The following is a 22,968-nucleotide window of genomic DNA, read 5'->3' as shown; positions in this document are numbered from 1 at the left end:
TGTTGGCCAGGCCAGTCTCGGACTCCTGACTTCAGGTGATCCACCTGGCTTGGCCTCCCAAAGTGCTGGGATTACAGGTGTGAACCACCGTGACCCACCATGGTGTTGTTTTTTTAAGAGATGGGTCTTATTCTGTTGACCCAGGCTGGAGTGCTGTGGCACAGTCATAACTCAACATAGCCTCTGGGCTCCAGCAATCCTCCTGCCTCAGCCTTCTAAGTAGCTAGGACTACAGGCATGCACTACCACACTCAGCAATAGTGCCTCTTTATTAAAAGTTGTTGGGATGACTAAATTAATGTTTAATGCCTGAAATAATGCCTCATAGTAAATCATCTGGCCATTATGTTTCCTTATTGCCAATGTCCAGTCCTGTTCAGAACTTAGCTCTGATGATTCCTTTATGAACCCTTCCTTCCCACATTCTACCAGGTACATAGTTGGCCCCTTTCCTTCCCATTGTCCCATTGTATTTAGTCCATATCTATTAGCAACATACTATTCTGTATTTCCCATTATTTGTTGTTCTAGTGGGTGTCACTTACAAATTCCTTTAAAGTCTGTTCTTGGTTTTTTTGTTTTTTGTTTTTTTTGAGACAGGGTCTCACTCTGACACCCAGGCTAGAGTACAGCAGCACAAACACAGCTCACTGCAGTCTCGATCTCCTTGGCTCAAGAGATCCTCCCATCATGTACAGGCCACCCCCGCAGGTGAAGAACTGAAGTTCAGCAGTGTCTCGATTGCCAGATATGTGTTGATACTGTTGCACATGTGTTTTTCTATTGAAAGACTCATCCATCTCCCCCCGCCAAAAAAAAGTGATCCTCCCATCTAAGCCTTCCAAGTAGCTGAGACCACAGGCATGTGCCACCATGCCAATTTTTTTTTTTTTCTGTAGAGACAGGGTCTTACTATGTTGTCCAGGCTGTTCTCAAACTCCTGGGCTCAAGCAGTCATCCCACCTTGGACCCCAAAGTGTTGAGATTACAGACGTGAGGTACTGGCCCCTTTAGTCTTATTTCTCAATTATTTATATATCTCAAATGCTTGGTATTATGTTTAACACATGACAGGTACACCATAAATGTTGGCTGAATCTAATCAGTTACTAAAACCTGTCAATTTTTCTTCCCAAATGTCATTCTCTTTCCTGCAGTATTTCAAACCCTTGTCCTCTGCTTCATTGACACTGCTGACACCAGTTTCTTACATTCTTCCCATTATGGCATTCTTTGTTTTTTTTTTTGTTGTTGTTGTTAATCAATGAGAGCTTGTAACGTTGCTCAGGTTGGCCTTGAACTCATGGTCTTGCCTCCTCAAGCGCCAGGACATCAGGCCGGAGCCACCGTGGCCCCCTATTTCAGTTTCTTGCATTCTTTCCAGAATAATGGGTTGGAAGTCATTCCTCTTCTCAAAAACTTAAAGTAAAATAAAGTCCAAATTTCCTAGCATGCATTCAAGACCTTCCAAAAACTGGCCCCAAATTATTTCTAGTCTTAGATTCCGTTATTTCATTATTTATCTTCCAATAAACTCTATGCTCCAGATTGCATTAGTCTCTGTGTTCTTCAACATATCCTTCACCCTTATTTGTTTTTATCCATGCTGGGATCTCAACTTAAAAGAAAGTGCAAATTGGTGGACCTTTTTGTTTTTTGCCCACAAGCATTTTAATCAGATAAGGTCTCAGGACAGGGAGGTGGCAGTGAGCCAAGATCACACCACTGCACTCCACCTGGGTAACTGAGCAGGACCCTGTCTCAAAAAAGAGGAGATGGGGTCTTTCTCTCTCTCGCTCAGGCTGGAGGGCAGTGGTGCAATGACAGCTGCTTGCATCCTCCAACTCCTGCCCTCAAGGGATCCTCCCGCCTCAGCCTCCCAAGCAGCTGGGACTACAGGCACATGCCACCATACTCAGCTAATTTAAAAAGTTTTGTTGTTGTTGTTGTTGTAGAGATGAGGTCTTACTGTGTTTTGTAGGCTGGTCTTGAACCCTTGTGCTCATATGGTTCTCCCGCCTCAGCCTCCCAAAGTGCTATGATTACGGCATGAGCCACTGTGCCTGGCCCACAGCTTTTTTTTTTTTTTAATTTGAGCCAACATTTAAAAGTTGTGAAATTTAGCACATAATGGTGCATAGTGGCTCACGCCTGTAATCCCAGCACTTTCAGAGGCCGAGGTGGGTAGATCACATGAGGTCAGCAGTTCAAGACCAGCCTGACCAACATGGTGAAACCCTGTCTCTACTAAAAATACAAAAATTAGCGAGGCATGATGGTAAGCGCCTGTAATCCCAGCTATTCATGAGACTGAGGCAGGAGAACTGCTTGAACCCGGGAAGCGGAGGTTACAGTGAGCCAAGATGGCACCATTGCACTCCAGCCTGGGTGGCAAGAGTGAAACTCCGTCTCAAAGAAAAAGAAAATTAGCATAAACCTTCATATGTCCAGTTTCTTGAAAAGTCAGAAGATCTGTCAATACTGGGTCCCTGTTCTTATTTCAGGACCAGCCAACCAGAGCTGTATTGCTAGCTGCCATCTTTTCTCAAGGCATGTATTTGTTACCTAGCCAGTTAAAATCAATCAATCACACCACTGTACAATGAAGAGATCAGGCTAACAGTAGGGCAATAGGGCATATCTCCTAATGTTAGCAAATGAAGAACATCTCTCTCCTGTGATGTCTTCTATCCCCAGAACTGTTTAACTTGAATCTCTCAAGACCCTATCTGAATTTTAGATAAATGGGCTAGCCCGGGCACAATGGCTCACACCTGTAATCCCAACAATTTGGGAGGCCAAGGTGGGCGGATCACTTGAAATCAAGAGTTTAAGACCAGCCTGGCCAACACAGTGAAACTCTGTCTCTACTAAAAATGCAAAAATTAGCTAGGCGTGGTGGCACATGCCTGTAGTCCCAGCTATTTGGAAGGCTAAGAAGGCAGGAGAATCACTTGAACCCAGGAGGTGGAGGTTGCAGTGAGCTGACATCGTGACACTGCACTCCAGCCTGGTGGACAGAGCAAGACTCTATCTGAAAAAAGAAAAAAAAAAAGTCAATGAAGCTGAAAAGACCATTCTCCAGAAAACTGGCCCAATTTTTTCAACAGATTAGTGTTACACAATAAAAAGGTTGTTTCAGGAACCCAGATAAAGAGGGTAAAAGAAAAATAATCTGATGTAACTCATGGTACTGGATTAGACCCTGCTTTAGACAAAAATTAGCTACCAAAGGACTTTTTAGCCAGGTGCAGTGGCTCACACTTGTAATCCCAACACTTTAGGAGGCCAAGGTGGGCAGATCACTGGAGTTCAGCAGTTTGAGACCAACCTGGGCAACATGGTAAAATCCTGTCTCTACAAAATATATAAAAAACAAATTAGCTAGGCATCATGGTGCTCATCTATGGTCCCAGCTGCTTGGGAGGCTGAGATGGGAGGGCTACTTGAGGCTACAGTGAGCTGTGATCGTGCCACTGCACTCTAGCCTGGGTGACAGAGTGAGATCCTGTGTAAAAAAAGAGACTCTAACATCAGGGCCCCCCATTGTAGGACTGCTGAGGTCCACTCGAGACCCTGCTTGCCTGGGGATCACATGCAGTGGCTGCAGAACAGTAAGGTTTGCTGCCAGTTTCTTCTGCTATCCGGAAAAAAAAAAAAGACTTAGGACAATTAGGGAAATGAAAGTACGGGTTTGTATTAGTCATTATACATTGTTAATTTTAAGCACTTGTTATTTAGGCAATGTCAAAAATAGTTTTATTTTTCCAATGTATGTACTGAAGTAAAAAATTAAGACAATGAGGCTAGGTGTGGTGGCTTACACCTGTAATTCCAGCACTTTGGGATGCCAAGGCAGGCAGATTGCTTGAGCTCAGAATTTTGAGACCAGCCTCAGCAACATGGCAAAACCCTGTCTCTACAAAAAATTAGCTGGGTATGGTGGTGTGTGGTGACCTTATCTACCTAAGAGGCTAAGGTAGGAGGATCGCTTCAGCCCAGGAGGTGGAGGTTGCAGTGAGCCAAGATTGTGTCACTGCACTCCAGCCTAGGCTACAGAGCCAGACCGTATCTTTAAAAAAAAAAAAAAAGAAAGAAAGAAAGAAAAAGAATGTATCAAAGTCATTGAGAGGTGAAAAAAAATTTTTAATAGTATTAAAACAAATGAAGACAATGCCAGGTGCAGTAGCCCCAGCTACTTCAGAAGCTGAAGTGGTAAAATCACTAGAGCCCAGGAGTCTGAGGCTATACAGTGAGCTCTGATGGTGCCACTGCACTCCAGCCTGAGTGACACAGTGTTCTTTGACTCCCTCCTTCCCCCAATTCTCCTGACCTTAAAAGTTTAGAATGGGTTGGCAAATTTTTTTCTGTACAAGACCAAGTATTTTAGGCTTTGTTGCAGCTACTCAACCCTGCTGTTTTAATGTGAAAGCAGTCACAGACAATATATAAACAAATGGGCATATCTGTATTCCAATGAAATTTTTACAAAAGCAGGTGGTGGGATTGTAACCTGTAGTTTGCTGACTGACCTAGAACAAATAACACTTCCTGAAAAGCCTTTCCTGATAGCCATCAGAATCAGTGGCTTTATCATGGTTGGCTCACATATTACTAGTAAATCCACTTAGCACATTTACGATCTCTTATTATATATTCACTCCATTAGGGACTAAGTTCTATATATGTAGGTACTATTTTGCTACATAAGCCTCATCTTCACTCTGACATTCAATGAATATTTGTTTCTAAAAATCAAATCTACCCTAAAAGGAAGATATGACACCATTCATAATATTCACAAGAATGAGCAGCAAGTTCTAAAAGTAATTTTAAAGTTTAAGGGGGAAAAAGCACTATGTCACTAGGATACAATACATTGCTCTTATGCTCTATACTGTGACATGCTTATCAGTATTTTATAATCATACCTTGTGTGCATAGAAGCACAGGCTCAGTGAGCATAGAAATGCCTTCTTTTTTTAAGCCACTAAAGTATCTAGAGTACTATTAGATTTACATTAGATGCATGATAAATGCTCAACAAATTTAAACATACTTCCAGGGATGGGGAGATTTCCTCTTTTTCTTTTTTTGATACAGGGTCTTGCTCTGGCACCCAGGCTGGAGTGCAGTAGCATGATCTTGGCTCACTGCAACTTCCACCTCCCAGGTTCAAGTGATTCTCGTGCCTCAGCCTTCTGAGGAGCTGGGATCACAGGCGTGTACCACCACACCGAAAAGGTAGCAGCAAATATTTTTGAAGACTATTTTTATAAGTAAATAATTAAGAAACCTCAGCAAGTACATTTCCCTCCTCACATTTACTTTCTTAGGAAACATTGAGGGGTGGAGGCTTCTCTGCCTGCAATGGAATTCCAGATTCTAAAGCAAAGTTGCTTGCGGGACAAAGGAAAAAGATACATACATATCTTCTATAGAAAGTATCCCAAAAACTCAGGAGCACTCAGGAAAGACATGGAATTTAGGATAAAGGCAGACCCTGGTAAGCACACAGTTCAGATCATGAGAGAGAGAGCTTTGACTGCTACGGAACAGGAGATAGGAGGAAACAATGTAGGAGGGCACACACAGGAGAGCCACTGCGAAGTGCACACTACTCCCAGACAGACATCCTCCTGAAAGAGAAGTTAGCACTAAGATAAGAGTAGGTAACAAAGTAAGGAAGAAGGGGAATTAAGGTGAGAGAAAGGCAAAAAGCAGAGGGGAAACCTTCACAAAAAAGGGAGTAATGTTGAATTAAAATTTAGAGAGTTGAGTAAAAGGTTTATTATTAGTGCAGTCAACACCATGGAACAGTACATACAACACAACCAGCAACCTGCAGAGACACTAGTGCAAAGGGTAGGGAAGCCTTTCACTGAGCTTCCTGGCTCCATCAGAGGGTAAGGACTGGAAAGCATGAGCCTTGGTAAGGCAGGTAGGGGAAAGGGGACTGGAAGAAATGTAGTAACCAGAATAAGTATAGCAGCGTTTTCAAATTCCTGAGCACAATGTCCCGGAGCTGGAACCCTACTCCCCTCAAGCTGTATCCCTCTACCCCAGTCCCGGTGGAGTCATGATCCAACTACCCAGACCTGCAGCAAGCTAGCCTGGAATAAAACTCTGAGAAGAAGCCGTTACATGGTAGGGAGGAGGCTTTCTATCTCCAACCACATTCCCACCCACATATTAAAATAATCACACCTACTATCCCTCCCCTTCTCTTACTCTGCCAGTCACTCTAGGAATCAAGGTATGTCCTAGGTAATCTGAAATGGAACTGAAGTCCCCAAGGGGGTGTGGGTGAGGCACAGCACAGCCTGTACTTAGAGACAAAGATAAAATTTCTATCTGATTTGCACGGTGAAGCTTAGAACCCAGCTATACAGCCCCAAGGAAACTTAGGGAAGCGGGTGTTGCCTTCAAAATGAATACTCTAAACCCAGAGTTTTATGATGAGGTCCTAGAAGGGCTAGGAGGAAATTTTTCCAGAGGGCACAGGCATAGATGCTGGACTGTCATATCTTTCATAGGAATAGAGGAAGCTCCTCATTTCAATTGCGGATACAGAGGTTTGGGGCAGATATTGTAAGTTCAGCCGAGGACTTCCTTGGCTCTTCCTATATTAAAGCCAAAGGTTGTGCTGAAAAGGAAAAATATAAAACACACCCCCATCCCTGTCCCACCCCATCCAGAATCCCAATAGGAACATCAAAAGAAAAGCTTTAAGTTTGATTTTTTTTTTCTTTTTTCCTTTCTTAAAAAACAAAAAAAGGAAGTAAATAAATTAAATTGCCAACAATGTGGCTGGGATTGCCATGATTAGGCCATGCTTAAAAAAAGAAAGTGGGCAGTAGATAGGGTTTATGAAATATAAACAATGGCAAAAGGAAATTATCAAAATAACTAACTCTAGTCACAGGGCTAGAGAGGGGTCTATGAACAATTACGGCTCATGCCACAAGAGGCAGTGCCGACCACATTTTAGCAAAAGCTAGACATAGCTTCTTGCTGCACACGTCAACCCCAACAGACTAACCCCTACCCTAAACCCTGGCATTCTCTAATTATGAAAACTTGTAGGAAAGAAGAGCTCATCTAGAAATGTTCAGTATCCCAGCCTGCATACTGGTAGACCCAATGGGAGCCGGCACCTTTAAGGTGGGCTGAACAAGGATACTGCTTGGCACAGAGGTCCAGTCTTTCCCTAAGGGTCATCAGTGATGGCCAATTACTGGCCTCATTACATATTTCTAGAGGTTTGGCTCCACCCTTACCATTTCTTCAGGATGTCTGCTACTTAGAGTCAATAGGCCTGCCTGCTCTGGTTCCCTGGTTTTGGAGGAGACGGACAATTAGAGATTCCTCACTCTGCCCTGATCCTCCAGGGAAAATGAATCTCTTTGTGCTTTCTGAAAATATCTGGAACCAGGGACCCTAAGCAGGAAAATGGATGGAAGTGGGGGCTTTCCCACCCAGACTGATAATTTATAGACATTTTAGGGGAATATGGCAAGGGGAGGAAATCTGGGTTTCCCACCTGAAAGGCTGAGCAAAGTACCCCAGAGCCCTTCAGTGCCAGAAGAGCAGGGAGATGTGTGGCTCAGGTATAAGCCACAGTATTAAGGATAGAGGGGAGGACTCAGGTCCCAGCTGCTGGAGTGATGGGATTCTCTGATTTCCATCTCTTCCTGATAGCCAGTCGAGTTCTATATTTCTTCCACGCCATGCGCAAATATCATGACAAGGCCTGGCTCTTGCACCATGTCATCACCCATATGCTGGTTCTCACAGGCCATCACGACAACAGCCTGCTTGCCAGGGATGCGCTTGGCCACGTAGTTCTCATAGTAGCGTCGGTTCATCTGTCTAGTCTCTAGTGTGGCCAGACCCTGGGGCCAGCTACGCTCGTGGGCATTTTCAATCAGCTCGTTGACAATAGAAGCAGGACAGCCACTCTCCACCAGGGAGCGCTTGATTACAGCCTGGAGCACAGCATCAGGAGTCGAGATCATCCCTCCCCAGCGGGTCACTCTTGCTGGCTGAAGGGAGTTCACCCACCTGTGTGGAGGTGATTAAAGTTGGTCATTTCAGCTCATCTCTTTTCCCTGTATTGGCTTTTTCTGCTAATAGAAATAACCACCCACTTTGCACTCAGCTTACCTATTCTTCTTTCCTTATATCATTGGTTCAGAAACCCCAAATCTTTCCCCAGCTAGTCCCAACTGAGTCACCACATGTTACTCACCAGATTAAATTCCACAAGTCTGCACTCTGTCCCCGTTACTTTTCTTTGAAATCCAAATATTTAGCACAGATAGCACTTAACACATAATTAGTGCTCTATGTTTAATGAATAAAACAATTATTCCTTATACTATGTCCCACTCAGCACTAGTTGCCCTATATATATTGATTCACACTTACAGTGTCTATGAACTGTATAGGACTCCAGAACTGAAAGAGATCTTAGACTTCGCTTGTATACTTCGCTTGTCTTTGTTGCATTTTAGAGATCACTTTCCTGGACTTGCACTCTGCCTCCTCTTCTCTGGGTTGTAAGCTACCTGAAGACAGGGACGATATCTTCTATTTCTTTTTGGCTCTCCTAGCACTCCACAGCCTTTAATACAGGGATTCGTACATGGGTACTCACCTGATTCTGGACAAAGTGCGTCCTTGGGCAGGCTTTCCCTTCCATCCACCCAAATGCATAAGATATCCTGTGGTGGAGCTAAGGGTTATCCTCTTCTCCTCTGCCCCTGTCCTTAATACGAGCATCTGAGAAGCAGTGACCCCAGCCCAGCTCCCCTAAGACCCTCCTTCTGCCACTCCCCTGCTCTTCCTCCTTTCAGGCCTTGTTGTCAAGACGTGGAATCACTCCACGTCCTGAGCGACACTCACTCTAGGATCTCGTTGTATTCAATTGTCTCCTCCAGGTTCTGAAGGTTGGGGTTGACACTGCGGATTGCACGCATGTATGCCTTTAGCAGCTGGATGTCTCGCTTCTGTTGTGGGGAAGAAAAACCAGGAATAATGGTTAAGGCAGAAAACAGAAAAAAGACAAAAGTTTATCTGAGAATGAGGGCAACTAAGAGATCCAAAGAACAACCAGTTTGTAAGCTTCAGGAAGACAGGGATAGGACTGTCTCACTCACAGCTGTCTCCTTAGTACTTACAAATGTGCCTTCACAGAGAAGGCATCTGGTAACTATTAGGTGAATGAATGCTATGAAAGGAAGTCAAGGACAGCTCCAATCTGATTCCATGCTAAGCCATAGGCAGAATATCCACTCATCCAGGCTCACAAGTGTAAACACAGGTCTGTGTGTTCACAATTGGTTTTTATTACCCACGGGTAGGCAGTTGTCTGCATATGAGGGCTATATTCTCCCCCGTGTCTCAGGGCCTACCTGCTCTGCCAGCTGGTGTTTGTGTTCAGCTGATGTCTTCTCCAGCTCTGCGATGCGTGTCTGCTGCTGCTGTACCACTGAGCGCAGGTGCTTAATGCAGTTATGGTTTGGCAGCTCATCTTTGGGCATCTCCAGGCTGCAGACCAGGGTGGGGAAAGAGCAGAATAGTGGTGATCAATGGGACATGTATGAAAATGGCCTATTCTATGGCAGAAAACTGCTAAGTAGATTTTGTCCTACCCAAAATTTCTGACATTCATTTCAGGCCTCCCTCTTGTTTATTACCTTCACTTTCTTCTTCCAACCTTCCAGCTTGCCCCTTTGCTGTCTATTTTCCTTAAATTTCTTTCCCCAATCAAGACACAGTGTTTTATCTATTTTTTAAAATTTATTTTATTTAGTATTTTCTTTTTCCTTTTTTTTTTTTTTTTTTTGAGACAGAGTTTTGCTCTTGTTGTCCAGGCTGGAGGGTAATGGTGCAATCTCGGCTCACTAAAACCTCTGCCCCCCGGGTTCAAGTGAGTCTCCTGTTTCAGCCTCCTGAGTAGCTGGGATTACAGGCACGTGCCACCACACCTGGTTTATTCTTTGTATTTTTAGTAGAAACCGGGTTTCCACATGTTAGCCAGGTTGCTCTCAAACTCCTGACCTCAGGTGATCTGCCCGCCTCAGCCTCCCAAAGTGCTGAGATTATAGGTGTAAGCCCTAGTACCGGACCTCTTTTTACTATTTAGCTGGGGGGAACAGAGTCTCATTCACATCTGTAATCACATCAGGTAATCACATCTGGGATTACAGGTGTGACTGGCAGGAGGCCAAGGAGGTTAGGAATACCCCTTGCCAACATGCATTAAGAGACCTCAGCTAGTGGGGAGGGCATCCAGAGACAAGGGCATAAATGAGATGGCCCTTATCCATGTGGGGTAAAAGAAGGGAAGGAATCTCACCCACAGCCCTGTTCACAGGTCACAGGCCGCTTCGGGTTGTGCTCACAGTCACTGAGGTGAGACATGAGGTTGTCAAGACGGACAACAGCACTACAGCCAAACACAGCGTTGTCACAGGCAATCTGCAGCTTTGATAACATGTTCCGCATGATCCGAGGTACTGGGCGCAGATGGGCGACCGTCACAACACTACGGTCCACTGGACACGTCTGTTGCTGAGAAAACCACTGGGTGATGCAGGCGTTGCAGAAAGCATGCTCACAATGAGGTGCCTAGAAGGAAGAACAAGGCAAAAGGGGCACAAGGTAATTAGCAGAAACTAAGAGCCTGGATATGATAACTCTACAAAGCCAATCAAGCCATTGTGCAGCTTCTGCGACAAGAGGTCCCTTGGGTCACAGCAAAGAATAGATCCTCTATGGGCAAGGCATTGTAGGGGAGGCTAAGGCAGGCACACTGCTTGAGCTCAGGAGTTTGAGACTGGCCTGGGCAATATGAGAAAACCCTGTCTCTACAAAAATTACAAAAATTAGCTGGGCATGATGGCACAAACCTATAGTTCCAGATACCCAGGACACTGGATGACTTGAGCATGGGAGGCGGAGGTTGCAGTGAGCCAGGATTGCACTACTGCACTCCAGCCTGAGTGACAGCCAGAACCTGTTTCAAAATGTATATATATATGTTCCCTGTGCTCAAGATTAAAAATGAGTTGTGAAATAAGACAAACAAGTAAAAAGTTATATAACAATAAGAGATATAAATGATCTTCCCAGACAATAGGACAGATGACACAAGGCAGCCAATTATTAATTGCCATCTGGATTGCATAAACAGTAATTGCCAAAAAAGTCCAGAGGAGGGTAAGGTCTTTTCAGGCCAGCTCAATCATAGCAGGTATTTACAGAGAGGACAGAATTTGATATGGGTCTTAAAGGATAATTCAGATTACAGATTTAGAGGAGGGGGACATTTTACTGGCAAAAATTCATGTAAGAAAGCTAAATAAGGCCAGTTGCAGTGGCTCACACCTGTAATCCAGCACTTTGGGAGGCCGAAGCAGGCAGATCACTTGAGGCAAGGAGTTCGAGACCAGCCTGGCCAACATGGCAAAACCCTGTCTCTACTAAAAATACAAAAATTAGCTAGTCGTGGTGGTTATGTGCCTGTAATCCGGGCTACTCGGGAGACTGAGGTGAGAGAATTACTTGAGAGGAGGCAGAGGCTGTAGTGAGCCAAAACTGTACTCCAGCCTGGGCAATAGAGTGAGACACCGTCTCAAAACAAGAAAAAAAGCTACAACAATAACAAAAAAGCCCTCCTGTTGAGAGGTTAAGACACCTCTCTGTGAGGGCTCAAGTTCGTATTTTATGAGGGATGACCTGAGGTGTTGCCCTGAGGCCCAATAGCCACATCTTGTTTCCTAAACAGGGCTGGAGTTGTTTTTGTTTTTCTGTCACCCAGACTGGAGTATAAGGGCATCATCTTGGCTCTCCACATCCTTGACCTCCAAGCCTCAAGTCTAGCCTCATCCACCAAATAGCTGGAAAACACAGGCACATGTCACCACACCTGGCTAATTTTTGTATTTTTTTTGTAGAATTGGGGTTTTTCCATCTTGGCCAGGCTGGTCTCAAGCAATCCACCCACCTCAGCCTCCCAAGCGCTCACAGGTGTTAGCCAATGTGCCCAGCCTGATTTTTATTTTTCAAAGATATACCTGATTCTTTTCAAAGTATTATATACCATATCTCCAAAGAAACCCTTAATTTCTCTACTTTTTTCTATCTCTACTGCCACTAACTCAGTTGAAGCTGCTATCATCTCTCACCTGAATTACTAAATGTTTTCTAACTGTTTTCCCTACTTCTACATTGTCCCTTAATAATGCATTCTGGGCCGGGCGCGGTGGCGCACACCTGTAATCCCAGCACTTTGGGAGGCTGAGGCGGGTGGATATCACGAGACCATCCTGGGTCAACATGGTGAAACCCCGTCTCTACTAAAAATACAAAAAATTAGCTGGGCGTGGTGGTGTGTGCCTGTAATCCCAGCTACTCAGGAGGCTGAGGCAGGACAATTGCCTGAACCCAGGAGGCGGAGGTTGCGGTGAGCTGAGATCGCACCATTGCACTCCAGCCTGGGTAACAAGAGTGAAACTCCGTCTCAAAAAAAAAAAAATCCATTCTACATTTAGCAGCTAGAGTGATGACTTAAAAATGCAAACCACACCAGCCAGGTGTGGTGGCTCACGTCTGTAATCCCAGCACTTTGGGAGGCCCAGGCAGGCAAACTGCCTGAGCTCAGGAGTTCGCGACCAGCCTGCGCAACACAGTGAAACCCTGTCTCTACTAAAATACAAAAAATTAGCCAGGCATGGTGGCATGCGCCTGTAGTCCCAGTTACTTGGGAGGCTGAGGCAGAAGAATTGCTTGAACTTGGGAGGTGGCGGTTGCAGTGAGCTGAGATGGTGCCCCTGCACTCCAACCTGGGTGACAGAGTGAGACTCTGGCTCAAAAAAAAAAAAAAGTTGAGAAATGCTGAGTGTATGATAAAATATATTGTTTGCTAAGAACAGCGGCAAAGAAAACCTAACCCCGGCCTCAATATGTGGAAAACTACTTGGGGCATTCTCAAGCAGCAAGACAATATATGTATATCACATAGGAGTTTTAAAACAATTCTTTAAGTACAGGATATGTGACCCTGCCACCCCACCCCCTCCCTGGCTCCCTCGCGGAGAATACGTTTTAGTTTATCTGTGATCGGTGGTAAGCAGGCACCAGCTGCCTACCTGGTTTCTCTTGGTTCTATGAGAAAACACAGAATACCTGTTTGTTAGTAATTATCACCTGTTCAGAGAGAGAATACATATGTGGGTCAGAGTCTGCTCGAGGCCTTCAGCCCAGAATGCTGTCAGCCCCTGAGGCTCTCAACTTGGAAGGCTGCTGGCCCCTCTGTCAGTCCCACTTTGCTGTTCTATCTGGGTGTCTGCTTCTTAATGCCTTCAGTGCCACTTGGGTGGGGGGGGTCTCTATGGCCAAACTGGACTCAGTAAAAAAAAAAAAAATCAAACCACACCATACCACTCCCCTGGTTAAAACTTTAGAGTATTGGGCCAGGCGCGGGGGCTCACACCTGTAATCCCAGCTACTCAGGAGGCTGAGGCAGAAGAATTGCCTGAACCCAGGAGGCAGAGGTTGCGGTAAGCCAAGATCGCACCATTGCACGCCAGCCTGGGTAACAAGAGGGAAACTCCGTCTCAAAAAAAAAAAAAAAAACTTTAGAGTATCTTCTGAAAGCAGACCCTGAGACAAAGACAAAAAAAAAAAAAGAAAAGAAAAAACTTTACAGTGAGGCTGGGTGCAGTGGCTGATGCCTGTAATCCCAGCACTTTGGGAAGGTGAGGCAGTCAGATCACTTGAGGTCAGGAGTTCGAGACCAGACTGGCAAACATGGTAAAACCCTGTCTCTACTAAAAATACAGAAATTAGCTGGGTATGGTGGCACACACCTGTCATCCCAGCTACTTGGGAGGCTGAGGCACAACCTCTCTGCCTCACTTGAACCTGGGAGGCAGAGAGGTTGCAGTGAGCCAAGATCACACCACTGTACTCCAGCCTGGGCGACAGAGCAAGACTGTCTCAAAACAAAAAACAAAACAAAACAAAAAACTTTACAGTAGTTTCCCATTTTTTTTTTTAGATGGATTTTCACCCTTGTTGCTCAGGCTGGAGTGCAGTGGTGCGATCTTACGTCACTGCAACCTCTGCCTCCTGAGTTCAATCGATTCCCCTACCTCAGCCTCCTAAATAGCTGGGATTACAGGTGCAGACCACCATGCCCAGCTAATTTTCTTTTTTGTATTTTTAGTAGAGATGGGGTTTCACTATGTTAGCCAGGCTGGTCTCAAACTCCTGACCCCACCTGCCTCAGCTTCCCAAAGTGCTAGGATTATGAGTGTGAGCCACCTGCCTGGCCTGTCAACTTTTTCATAACCATCTTAGCTAAACCTTCCACCCCTGCATATGCATACAGAATGTGCTACCTTTTGTGTAAGAAAGAAAAGCAGGTGTGAAAAAACAGATATATTCATATATACACTGGTATACACACATACATATATATATGTAGCCATATGTATTCATATTTGCTTGTATCTGCCTTAAAACACACTGAAAAAAGTGTGTATTAAGGCACACTTAATTAATAAAAATAGTCATCTATGGGGGAATTAGGTGGACAGTAATAATGACAGAAGTGAGAATTCTCACTGTATACCTTTTTATACTATTTCGATTTCTGAAGTATGTTCATTTTTCACTTATTCAAAAAAAAATAAATATACATGACACGGGGAAATCAGCATCCCTAGCAGGAGCTTTCTAACCGTGAAAATGTGTCTGTGAACCTGGCATCATGAGGGTTGCCTGCTCTACTCCTCAGAAGCTAAACCCCAGAGGTAGATGGGTGGCTTCTGACTAGACTGTCACCAACTACGACTCACCTTTCCATAAGTGACTTGGCTCAAATGATAGTGCCAGAAAACAGACAAGACCCTGCCAGGGCAAGGAGGGAGCCTGACACACCCTGTGACCTCTTGACACTACTACTGGATGACGTGCTCCACACTTACCCGATATGCCTCTAATGGCAGCAGGCTGCAAAGGCCTAGAAAGAAGACAGGTCCAGAGCTGGCTGCCACTGGAATGCAGTCTGAATTTTATTCAGTTCAAGCATCTGTACTCCTTTTGGAGTACTGGGAGAAAAAATAAAACTCAAAGGCTCAAGGGGAGCCCCTGGGAGTTAGGTAAGCAGTGAACTAGGGAAGGGCCATGAGACCTCATTGCCTATTGTCCTGGTTTGGAAAATGTGATAATCTCTAGATAGCCAGGAGTGAGAGAGGATTAACTGGTATTTACAGAATGAGGGCAATAAGGATCCTGGAGGATGCTGTCCCATGAATACAACTGCTAAGGATACCTCACTAATTGTACTTGCCTGGTAACTGTGAGCTTCTGCTCATACTTGCCCCAGGATGATACAAGTGACTCTGGTCTGGCAAGGGTGGCAGAGAAATGACCTATTACAGGTAGCAGCTTTCACATCAAAATGCAGAGTGCATGGCTGCATCAAAAGCTGGTCTTTTCAGTAGATCCCAGGAAGAAAATAGGTCAGTACATACAGTTCCCCACTTCCTATTTGTTAGATGGTAGGTAGGTAGAAGAGGCCTGCAGGGAGACTGGCTGATTACCTGAAGCACTATATCATAAAAATGCAGAGAGAACTTATTAGGAGAGTCCAGAAGTTCAATCGTGGACAGGAAGATGGAACCTAGTAAGAGATCCTGCAGCGGAAAGGAAGCTACTGAGCTATTATCACAAGACAGAAACAAGCAGCTGACCATTTTACAGGAGAAAACTTTCAGAGTGACCTCAGAAAAAAATCTGAACCAACGGATCTCTGTGGTATCATCTCTAGATTGATTATGGAAGGCCTTATTCTTGTAGCCACCATTACTCCTCTGACCTAAACCTTTATTGGGTGGGGGTGGAGGGAAGAATACAGTGACTTCCCCATGGGTCCTACAACCCATGAATATTTTTTACTAGTTCCACTGCTACCTCTTGCCCCACCAAACCTGCCATCAGACCAACTCACCTGTACAGGCTCCTCCAAGACTCCACTGCATATAGGACAGATAAGATCTTCATCAACATCCCCCTGGAAACGGGTTACATCATACCCCATGTCTCATCACTGAAACCCAGGTCCTGAAAGGTCAACAGGAAAAAGAGGCCAGTTCAGAAGAAGCCTACAAATATGTGACAAACATAAACTCATTGCCAAGATCCATTATTTATCCAACAAATATTTATTGGGAGTCTACTATGTGGCAGTCATTTGGCTGGGTTGAAGATGACTCAAGAAATTTAATTCTAAGGCCCGGCACAGTGGCTCACGCCTGTAATCCCAGCACTTTGGGAGGGCAAGGTGGGCATATCACCTGAGGTCAGGAGTTCAAGACCAGCCTGGCCAACATGATGAAAACCCATCTCTACTAAAAATAAAAAAATTAGCTGGGCGTGGTAGCACACATCTGTAATCCCAGCTACCTGGAAGGGTGAGGTACAAGAATCACTTGAACCTGGGAGGTAGAGGTTGCAGTGTGCCAAGATTGTGCCACAGCACTCCAGACTGGGTGACAGAGTGAGAATCCATCTTAAAAAAAGAGAGAGAAATTTAATTCCAATGGGGAAAAGACATTATATAAGCACACATTTAAAATATAAAGTGATAAATACTCAGAGTAGACCCAAGAGACATGAATACCTAAACCTGGTTGAAAGCAGAGGGTGGTTTTGACAAGTTTTCCAGGACTGGTTGTCACCAGAAATGTGTCCTGTAGGGCAAGAGTGAGCTAAGGGAGCAGGGCATTAGATAGGTTCAGAGAATTTCAAGTGGTTCAGGAAAAGGCTGACCTTAGGGGTGGGAGGGAGGACCTGTCAAAAGACAAGGCTGGAGAGGCAAGCAAGGGTCAGGCTGTGAAAAGTCTTCTGTGAGGAGTTTGGACTTTATTCTGAAGGCTACGAAAGAGCCACTGAAGGAATTAAAAAGAATGTGATAATAGTTCTATTTTAGAATCACTATATTAACTGGGGAGAAACTGGAGTCTGGAAGAACATCTAAGCAAAAGAGAGATGGTGAGAGTCTGAACTTAGGTGGTGGTGATGGGGATAAAGAATAAAAGGTTCGAAAGAGCAAGGATTCAAACAGCAGCGATCAGGCCGTGCCCCTTCTTTGGACTCCCAAAGGTCAAACCCAAAGAGGTCAGTAAACAATTAGTGAAAGCCCCACTGTGTGCATCCGAGACTGGCCTGGGCAACACGGCAACTGGTGAGCTAACTGGGTCAAAGATGGGCACTTGATAGAAGGGCAGCCAGTCCACAGACCAGGCATCAATCTGTGATGTCCTAGAAAAGATGAGCTGAGTCAATCAGACAGTTTTCAGGAATTTAAGATCAAACTGTCCAATTTTGGAATGCATCTTCAGTTTAATCTGAAGGCTGCATCTCCCCATTAAAAAAAAAACTGCCCAATTTTAAAACGTGAGGTGCAGAGAGGTCTTGATAGGTCTTTAGTGCAAGCTAATGTATAGCACTGAATTAAGTCAAAACCAATTGGGTTCACATTCCCAGTTCTACTACTCATTAGCTGTGTAACTTGGGGCAGGCAACACAGCCTTCCTAAGCTAAAGTTACTTTTTAATAGATAAAATAAGTATAATAGGCCAGGCACGGTGGCTCACACCTGTAATCCCAGCACCATGGAAGGCCAAGGTGAGCAGATCACGAGGTCAAGAGATCAAGACCATCTTGGCCAACATGGTCTTGATCTGTACTAAAAATAGAAAAATTAGTTTGGCATGGTGGTGCACTCCTGTAGTCCCAGCTACTCTATGGGCTGAGGCAGAATTACTTGAACCCAGGAGGCAGAGGTTGCTGGGTGACAGAGCAAAACTCCATCCCCCGAAAAAAAAAAAAAAAATGAAACGTTTGGTGTGTTTAATCTTTTTTTTTTTTTTGAGATGGAGTTTCGCTCTTGTTACCCAGGCTGGAGTGCAATGGCGTGATCTCGGCTCACCACAACCTCCGCCTCCTGGATTCAGGCAATTCTCCTGCCTCAGCCTCCTGAGTAGCTGGGATTACAGGCATGCACCACCATGCCCAGCTAATTTTTTGTATTTTTAGTAGAGACGGGGTTTCACCATGTTGACCAGGATGGTCTCAATCTCTTGACCTCGTGATCCACCCACCTCGGCCTCCCAAAGTGCTGGGATTATAGGCGTGAGCCACCGTGCCCGGCCCTCTTTTTTTTTTTTTTGTTTGAGACACAGTCTCATTCTTTCACTCATGCTGGAGTGCCATGACAGCTCACTGAAGCCTTGTCTTCCTGGTTCAAGCGATCTTCCCATCTCAGACTCCCAAGTAGCTGGGACTACAGGCATGCACCACCACACCTGACTTTTTTTGGTAGTGACAGGTCTCTTGCTACATAGCCCAGGCTGGTGTGGAACTCCTGAGCTCAAGTGATCTGCCCACCTTGGCATCCTAAAGTGCTAGGATTAGAAGTATGAGCCACTGCACCTGGCCCTTTGTGATTATTGTTGAAATTTACTGAACTGAAAAGGGAGAATAGTGGTAAGAGAACAAGAGCAGCCCATAGTGTCTTTGTTATTCTAAGTACCCAGATGTTAAGAGCTGCAGTAGATATTCCTGGTACTGTTCACTAGCAACCACATTCTAAGAATTACACTCCCTTTCCTTCTCTATCCACTTGACTCTGGCAGGAGTTGGCTCACTAGTATTATGAGACCTTACCCTAAGCTACAGCTGACTGAGCCAAGGGTGCACATGTGAACCAAGTGGGACTAATGAATCCTATCCTTGCAAATGTGAGCTTGATACCAAGAAAGTTGAGTTCATCTTTCTTTGGCTGCCATGAACTCAGAAATCAGGTCTAAAGATGGAAATAAAAGACTGAAAGTCACAGTGAGAAAGACACAAATGAGAGCTGGAAAGTGTCTTGTAGTGTTAGAGGTCCTAGTTTATTCCCAAAACTGAGCTGCCTGCCTGTCTTTGGGTTCTGTGAGACAATACAATAGCCTCTTTTGGCCACTTTGAGTTGGGTTTCTGTACCTTACAACCAAAAGAGTCCTGGCTCATACAAAAGCAATGACATAACATTCTAACATCACTTGAGAATTCTGGCAGGGAAGGATGAAGTGAAGAACAATGTTTTGGCTGGGCACGGTAGTTCACACCTGTAATCGCAGCACTTTGGGAGGCCAAGGCAGGCAGATTACTTGAGGTAAAGAGTTTGGGACCAGCTTGGCCAATCATGGCAAAACCCCATCTCTACTAAAAATACAAAAATTAGCTGGGCATGGTGGCGCATGCCTGTAATCCTAGCTACTTAGGAGGCTGAGGTTGCAGTGATCTAAGAATGCACCACTGCACTCCAGCCTGGTGACAGAGTGAAACCCTTTCTCAAACAAACAAACAAAATGATGTTTCTAAGCCTGTAATCCCAGCACTTTTGGAGGCTGAAGTGGGAGGATCACTGGAGGCCAGGAGTTCAAGACTAGCCTGGGCAACATGGTGAAACTCTGTATTTATTTATTTATTTTTTTATATTTAAAATTCTTTAAAAGGCCAGGTACAATGACTCACTCCTGTAATCCCGCATTTTGGGTGGCAGAGGCGGGAGGATTGCTTGAGTCCAGGAGTTCAAGACCTGCCTGGGCAACATAGCAAGATCCTGTGTCCACAGAAAAAATTTAATTAGCTGCAGGGGGAAAAATTAGCTGGTGTAGTTGCATGTGCCTGTAGTGCCAGTTACTGGAAAGGCTTAAGTGGGAGGTTTGCTTGAGCCCAGGAGGTTGAGGGAGTGAGCCATGACTGTGCCACTGCTCTCCAACCTGGGCAACAAAGTGAGACCTTGTCTCAAAAATAAATAAGGTTGGGTGCAGGGGCTCACACCTGTAATCCCAGCACTTTGGGAGGCTGAGGTGGGCGGATCATCTGAGATCAGGAGTTCGAGACCAGCGTGGCCAACACGGTGAAACCCCATCTCTGCTGAAAATACAAAACTTAGCCAGGGATGGTGGTAGGTGCCTGTAATCCCAGCTACTTGGGAGGCTGAGGCAGAAGAATTGCTTGGACCTGGAAGGCGGAGGTTGCAGTGAGCCAAGATTTCCCCACTGCACTCCAGCCTGGGTGACAGAACAATATTCCGTCTCAAAATAAATAAATAAATCTATATATAGTAATATATAAACATTTAATGAGTACCATCTGTCCATCAAGAAGCCTAATAAATCCTAGTTCCTATAAGATAAGTGATGGGGGAGGTAAACATAAGTATGAGAAACACAGAAGAAAGAGTTCTTTTTGGTAGAGACAGGATCTTACCATGTTGGCCAGGCTGGTCTTGAACTCCCGGTTTCAAGTGATCCTCCTGCCTTGGCCTTCTAAAGCACTGGGATTATAAGCGTGAACCACGGCACCCTCCACCAGACAGTGGGTTCTGTATCAGACTGGGATTAGAAAGCCTTCCCAGAATTGGATTTTTTTTTTTTGAGACAGTCTGGCTCTGTCACCCAGGCTGCTGGAATTCAGTGGTATGATGTCGGCTTACTGCAACCTCTGCCTCCCAGGTTCAAGCGATTCTCCTGCCTCAGCCTCCTAAGTAGCTGGGATTACGGACAAACACCATCACATTTGGCTTTTATATTTTTATTAGAGACAGGATTTCACCATGTTGGCCGGGCTAATCTCCCAACTCCTGACCTCAGGTGATACGCCCACCTTGGCTTTCCAAAATGCTAGGATTATAGGAGTGAGCCACCACGAAAGACCGCCAGAACTGATTATTGAGATACGTTTATAACAAAGTTCCTCAACGTCATCACTATATGCATAATGAGCTAGAAAATTCTTTGTCATGGGAGGCTATCTTGTGCACTGTAGAATGTTTGGCAGCATCTCTGGCCTCTACCCACTAGATATCAATAGGTTTCCCCCATTGTGAACACCAAACATGTCTACAGACAAATGGCAAATATCTAGAAGATTAAAATTGCTCCGGTTGAGAATCAGTGATCTAGAAATAGGAGAGTTAGTGTCCTGGAACAGAGCACAGGCCTTCTGGAGCATAAAAAAGCAAAAATCAAAGTAGCAAATCAACTCTGGGCAAAATAGCGAGACCCCCATCTCTAAACAAAAAATTGAAAAATAAGCCAGAAAGTTTTTAGCTAGAAATTAGCTGGGCATGGTGGCACGCACCTGTAGTCCCAGCTACTCGGGATGTTGAAGTGGGAGGATCATTTGAGTCTAGGAGGTCGAGGCTGCAGTGAGTCATGATTGTGCCACTGCATTCCAGCCAAGGTAACAGAGAACTTGTCTCAAAAAAAAAAGAAATTGAAGGGTTTTGTATAGAGTTGTGCTGGAAGATGAGGACAGAAAGAAGGGCAGGAACCAAGCATGAAAGGCCACTAGCTATAGTTAGAATTAACCTGAAAAAGCTGTAGGAGGCTGGGTGTGATGGTTGATGCCTGTAATCCCAGCACTTTGGGAGGCCGAGGCAGGCAGAGCACCTGAGGTCGGGAGTTCAAGACCAGCCTCAAGTCTGACCAACACGGTGAAGCCCCATCACTACTAAAAATATAAAACATGGTTGTGCGCGGTGGCTCACACCTATAATCCCCAACACTTTAGAAGCAGAGGTGGGCGGATAACAAGGTCAGGAGATTGAGACCATCCTGGCCAACATGGTGAAACCCCATCTCTACTAAAATATAAAAAATTAGCCAGGTGTGGTGGTGCACACCTGTAGTCCCAGCTACTCAGGAAGCTAAGGCAGGAGAATCGCTTGAACTAGGCCGTGGAGATTGCGCCAAGATTGCACCGCTGAACTCCAGCAGCTTGGGTGACAGAGTGAGTCTGTCTGAAAAAAAAAATCTGTAGGGAGCACCAGAGGGATTTCCTTTGTTAACATGAATTTCAATGTTTTAACCTTTTATTTTGACAATTTCGGACTCAAAAAGTTGTAAAAATAATACAAATTTCCATATGTACTTCATTCCAGTTTCCCAAATGTTAACTTTTTACCATTTTAATAATTATCTCTATATATACACATAGATGAATAAATTTTTTTAAATTTTCTGAAAAAAATATCTGGGAATTGGCCAGGGGTGGTGGCTCACACCTGTAATCCCAGCACTTTGAGAGGCCAAGGCAGGCAGATCACCTGAGGTCAGGAGTTCAAGATGAGCCTGGCTAACATGGCAAAACCCCCTCTCTATTAAAAATACAAAAATTAGCTGGGCGTGGTAGCAGGTGCCTGTAATCCCAGCTACTCAGGAGGTTGAGGCAAGGAGAATTGCCTGAACCCAGGAGGCAGAGGTCGCAGTGAGCCGAGATCACCCCACTGCACTCTAGCCTGGGGGAGTGTAGACTTGATGCTTTTATCTCATAATAGCTTTCTGTGTATTTCCTAAAGAATATTCTCTTACATCACAGTAAACTTACCGAAATCAGGAAATTGACACTGTTATCTATAAACCTTATTCCAATTTTGCCAGTGGGCCCAATAATCTCCTTTAGCAAAAGAACATCTAGGCCAGACAGATGTGGTGGCTCATGCCTGTAATTCTAGCACTTTGGGAGGCCAAGGCAGGAAGATCACTTGAGCCCAAGAAATTAGCCAGGCGTGGTGGTGCACACCTGTAATCCCAGCTACTTAAGAGGCTGAGGCAGAAGGATCACCTAAGCCTGGGATGTCAAGCCACTGCACTCCAGCCTGGGCAACAGAGATCAGTAGCACATGATGTTGACTTGTAGTGATACTAACTTTGATCTTTTGGTTAAGTGCTATTTACCACATTTGTCTACTGCAGGGTTACTGTTTTTTCCTTTTTGTAATTAATAAGACTCTTATGGGGTGCTATAGTTTGGATTTTTTTTTTTTTGAGACGGAGTTTCACTCTTGTTACCCAGGCTGGAGTGCAATGGCACGATCTCGGCTCACTGCAACCTCCG

The 22,968-nt window shown here is 44.9% G+C and overlaps 1 protein-coding gene across 29 annotated transcripts in view; it reads right to left on the bottom strand.

Moving 5' to 3' along the window:
- Positions 1-5,766: 5,766 nt before the first annotated feature.
- RNF41 (ring finger protein 41) overlaps positions 5,767-22,968 on the bottom strand; it is a 33,759-nt gene continuing 16,557 nt past the window's right edge. For 13 of the 29 annotated variants that reach the window (XM_078336403.1, XM_078336393.1, XM_078336407.1 and 10 more), the window contains 5 exons: positions 16,025-16,137; positions 10,364-10,635; positions 9,417-9,552; positions 8,908-9,011; positions 5,767-8,064 (listed from right to left, as the gene is read on the bottom strand). In XM_078336403.1, the coding sequence (XP_078192529.1) occupies positions 7,713-8,064; positions 8,908-9,011; positions 9,417-9,552; positions 10,364-10,635; positions 16,025-16,114 (954 nt within the window). In that variant the 5' untranslated portion in view covers positions 16,115-16,137 and the 3' untranslated portion in view covers positions 5,767-7,712. Of the gene's footprint in view, positions 8,065-8,907; positions 9,012-9,416; positions 9,553-10,363; positions 10,636-16,024; positions 16,138-16,479; positions 16,586-22,968 lie in introns of all 29 variants that reach the window. The other 16 variants (XM_078336399.1, XM_078336409.1, XM_078336404.1 and 13 more) reach the window with 2 other exon arrangements.

The sequence above is a fragment of the Callithrix jacchus genome, chromosome 9 (genome assembly GCF_049354715.1).
Source record: "Callithrix jacchus isolate 240 chromosome 9, calJac240_pri, whole genome shotgun sequence".
NCBI classification, from domain to species: Eukaryota; Metazoa; Chordata; class Mammalia; order Primates; family Cebidae; genus Callithrix; species Callithrix jacchus.
This window is presented reverse-complemented; position numbering and strand designations above follow the sequence as displayed.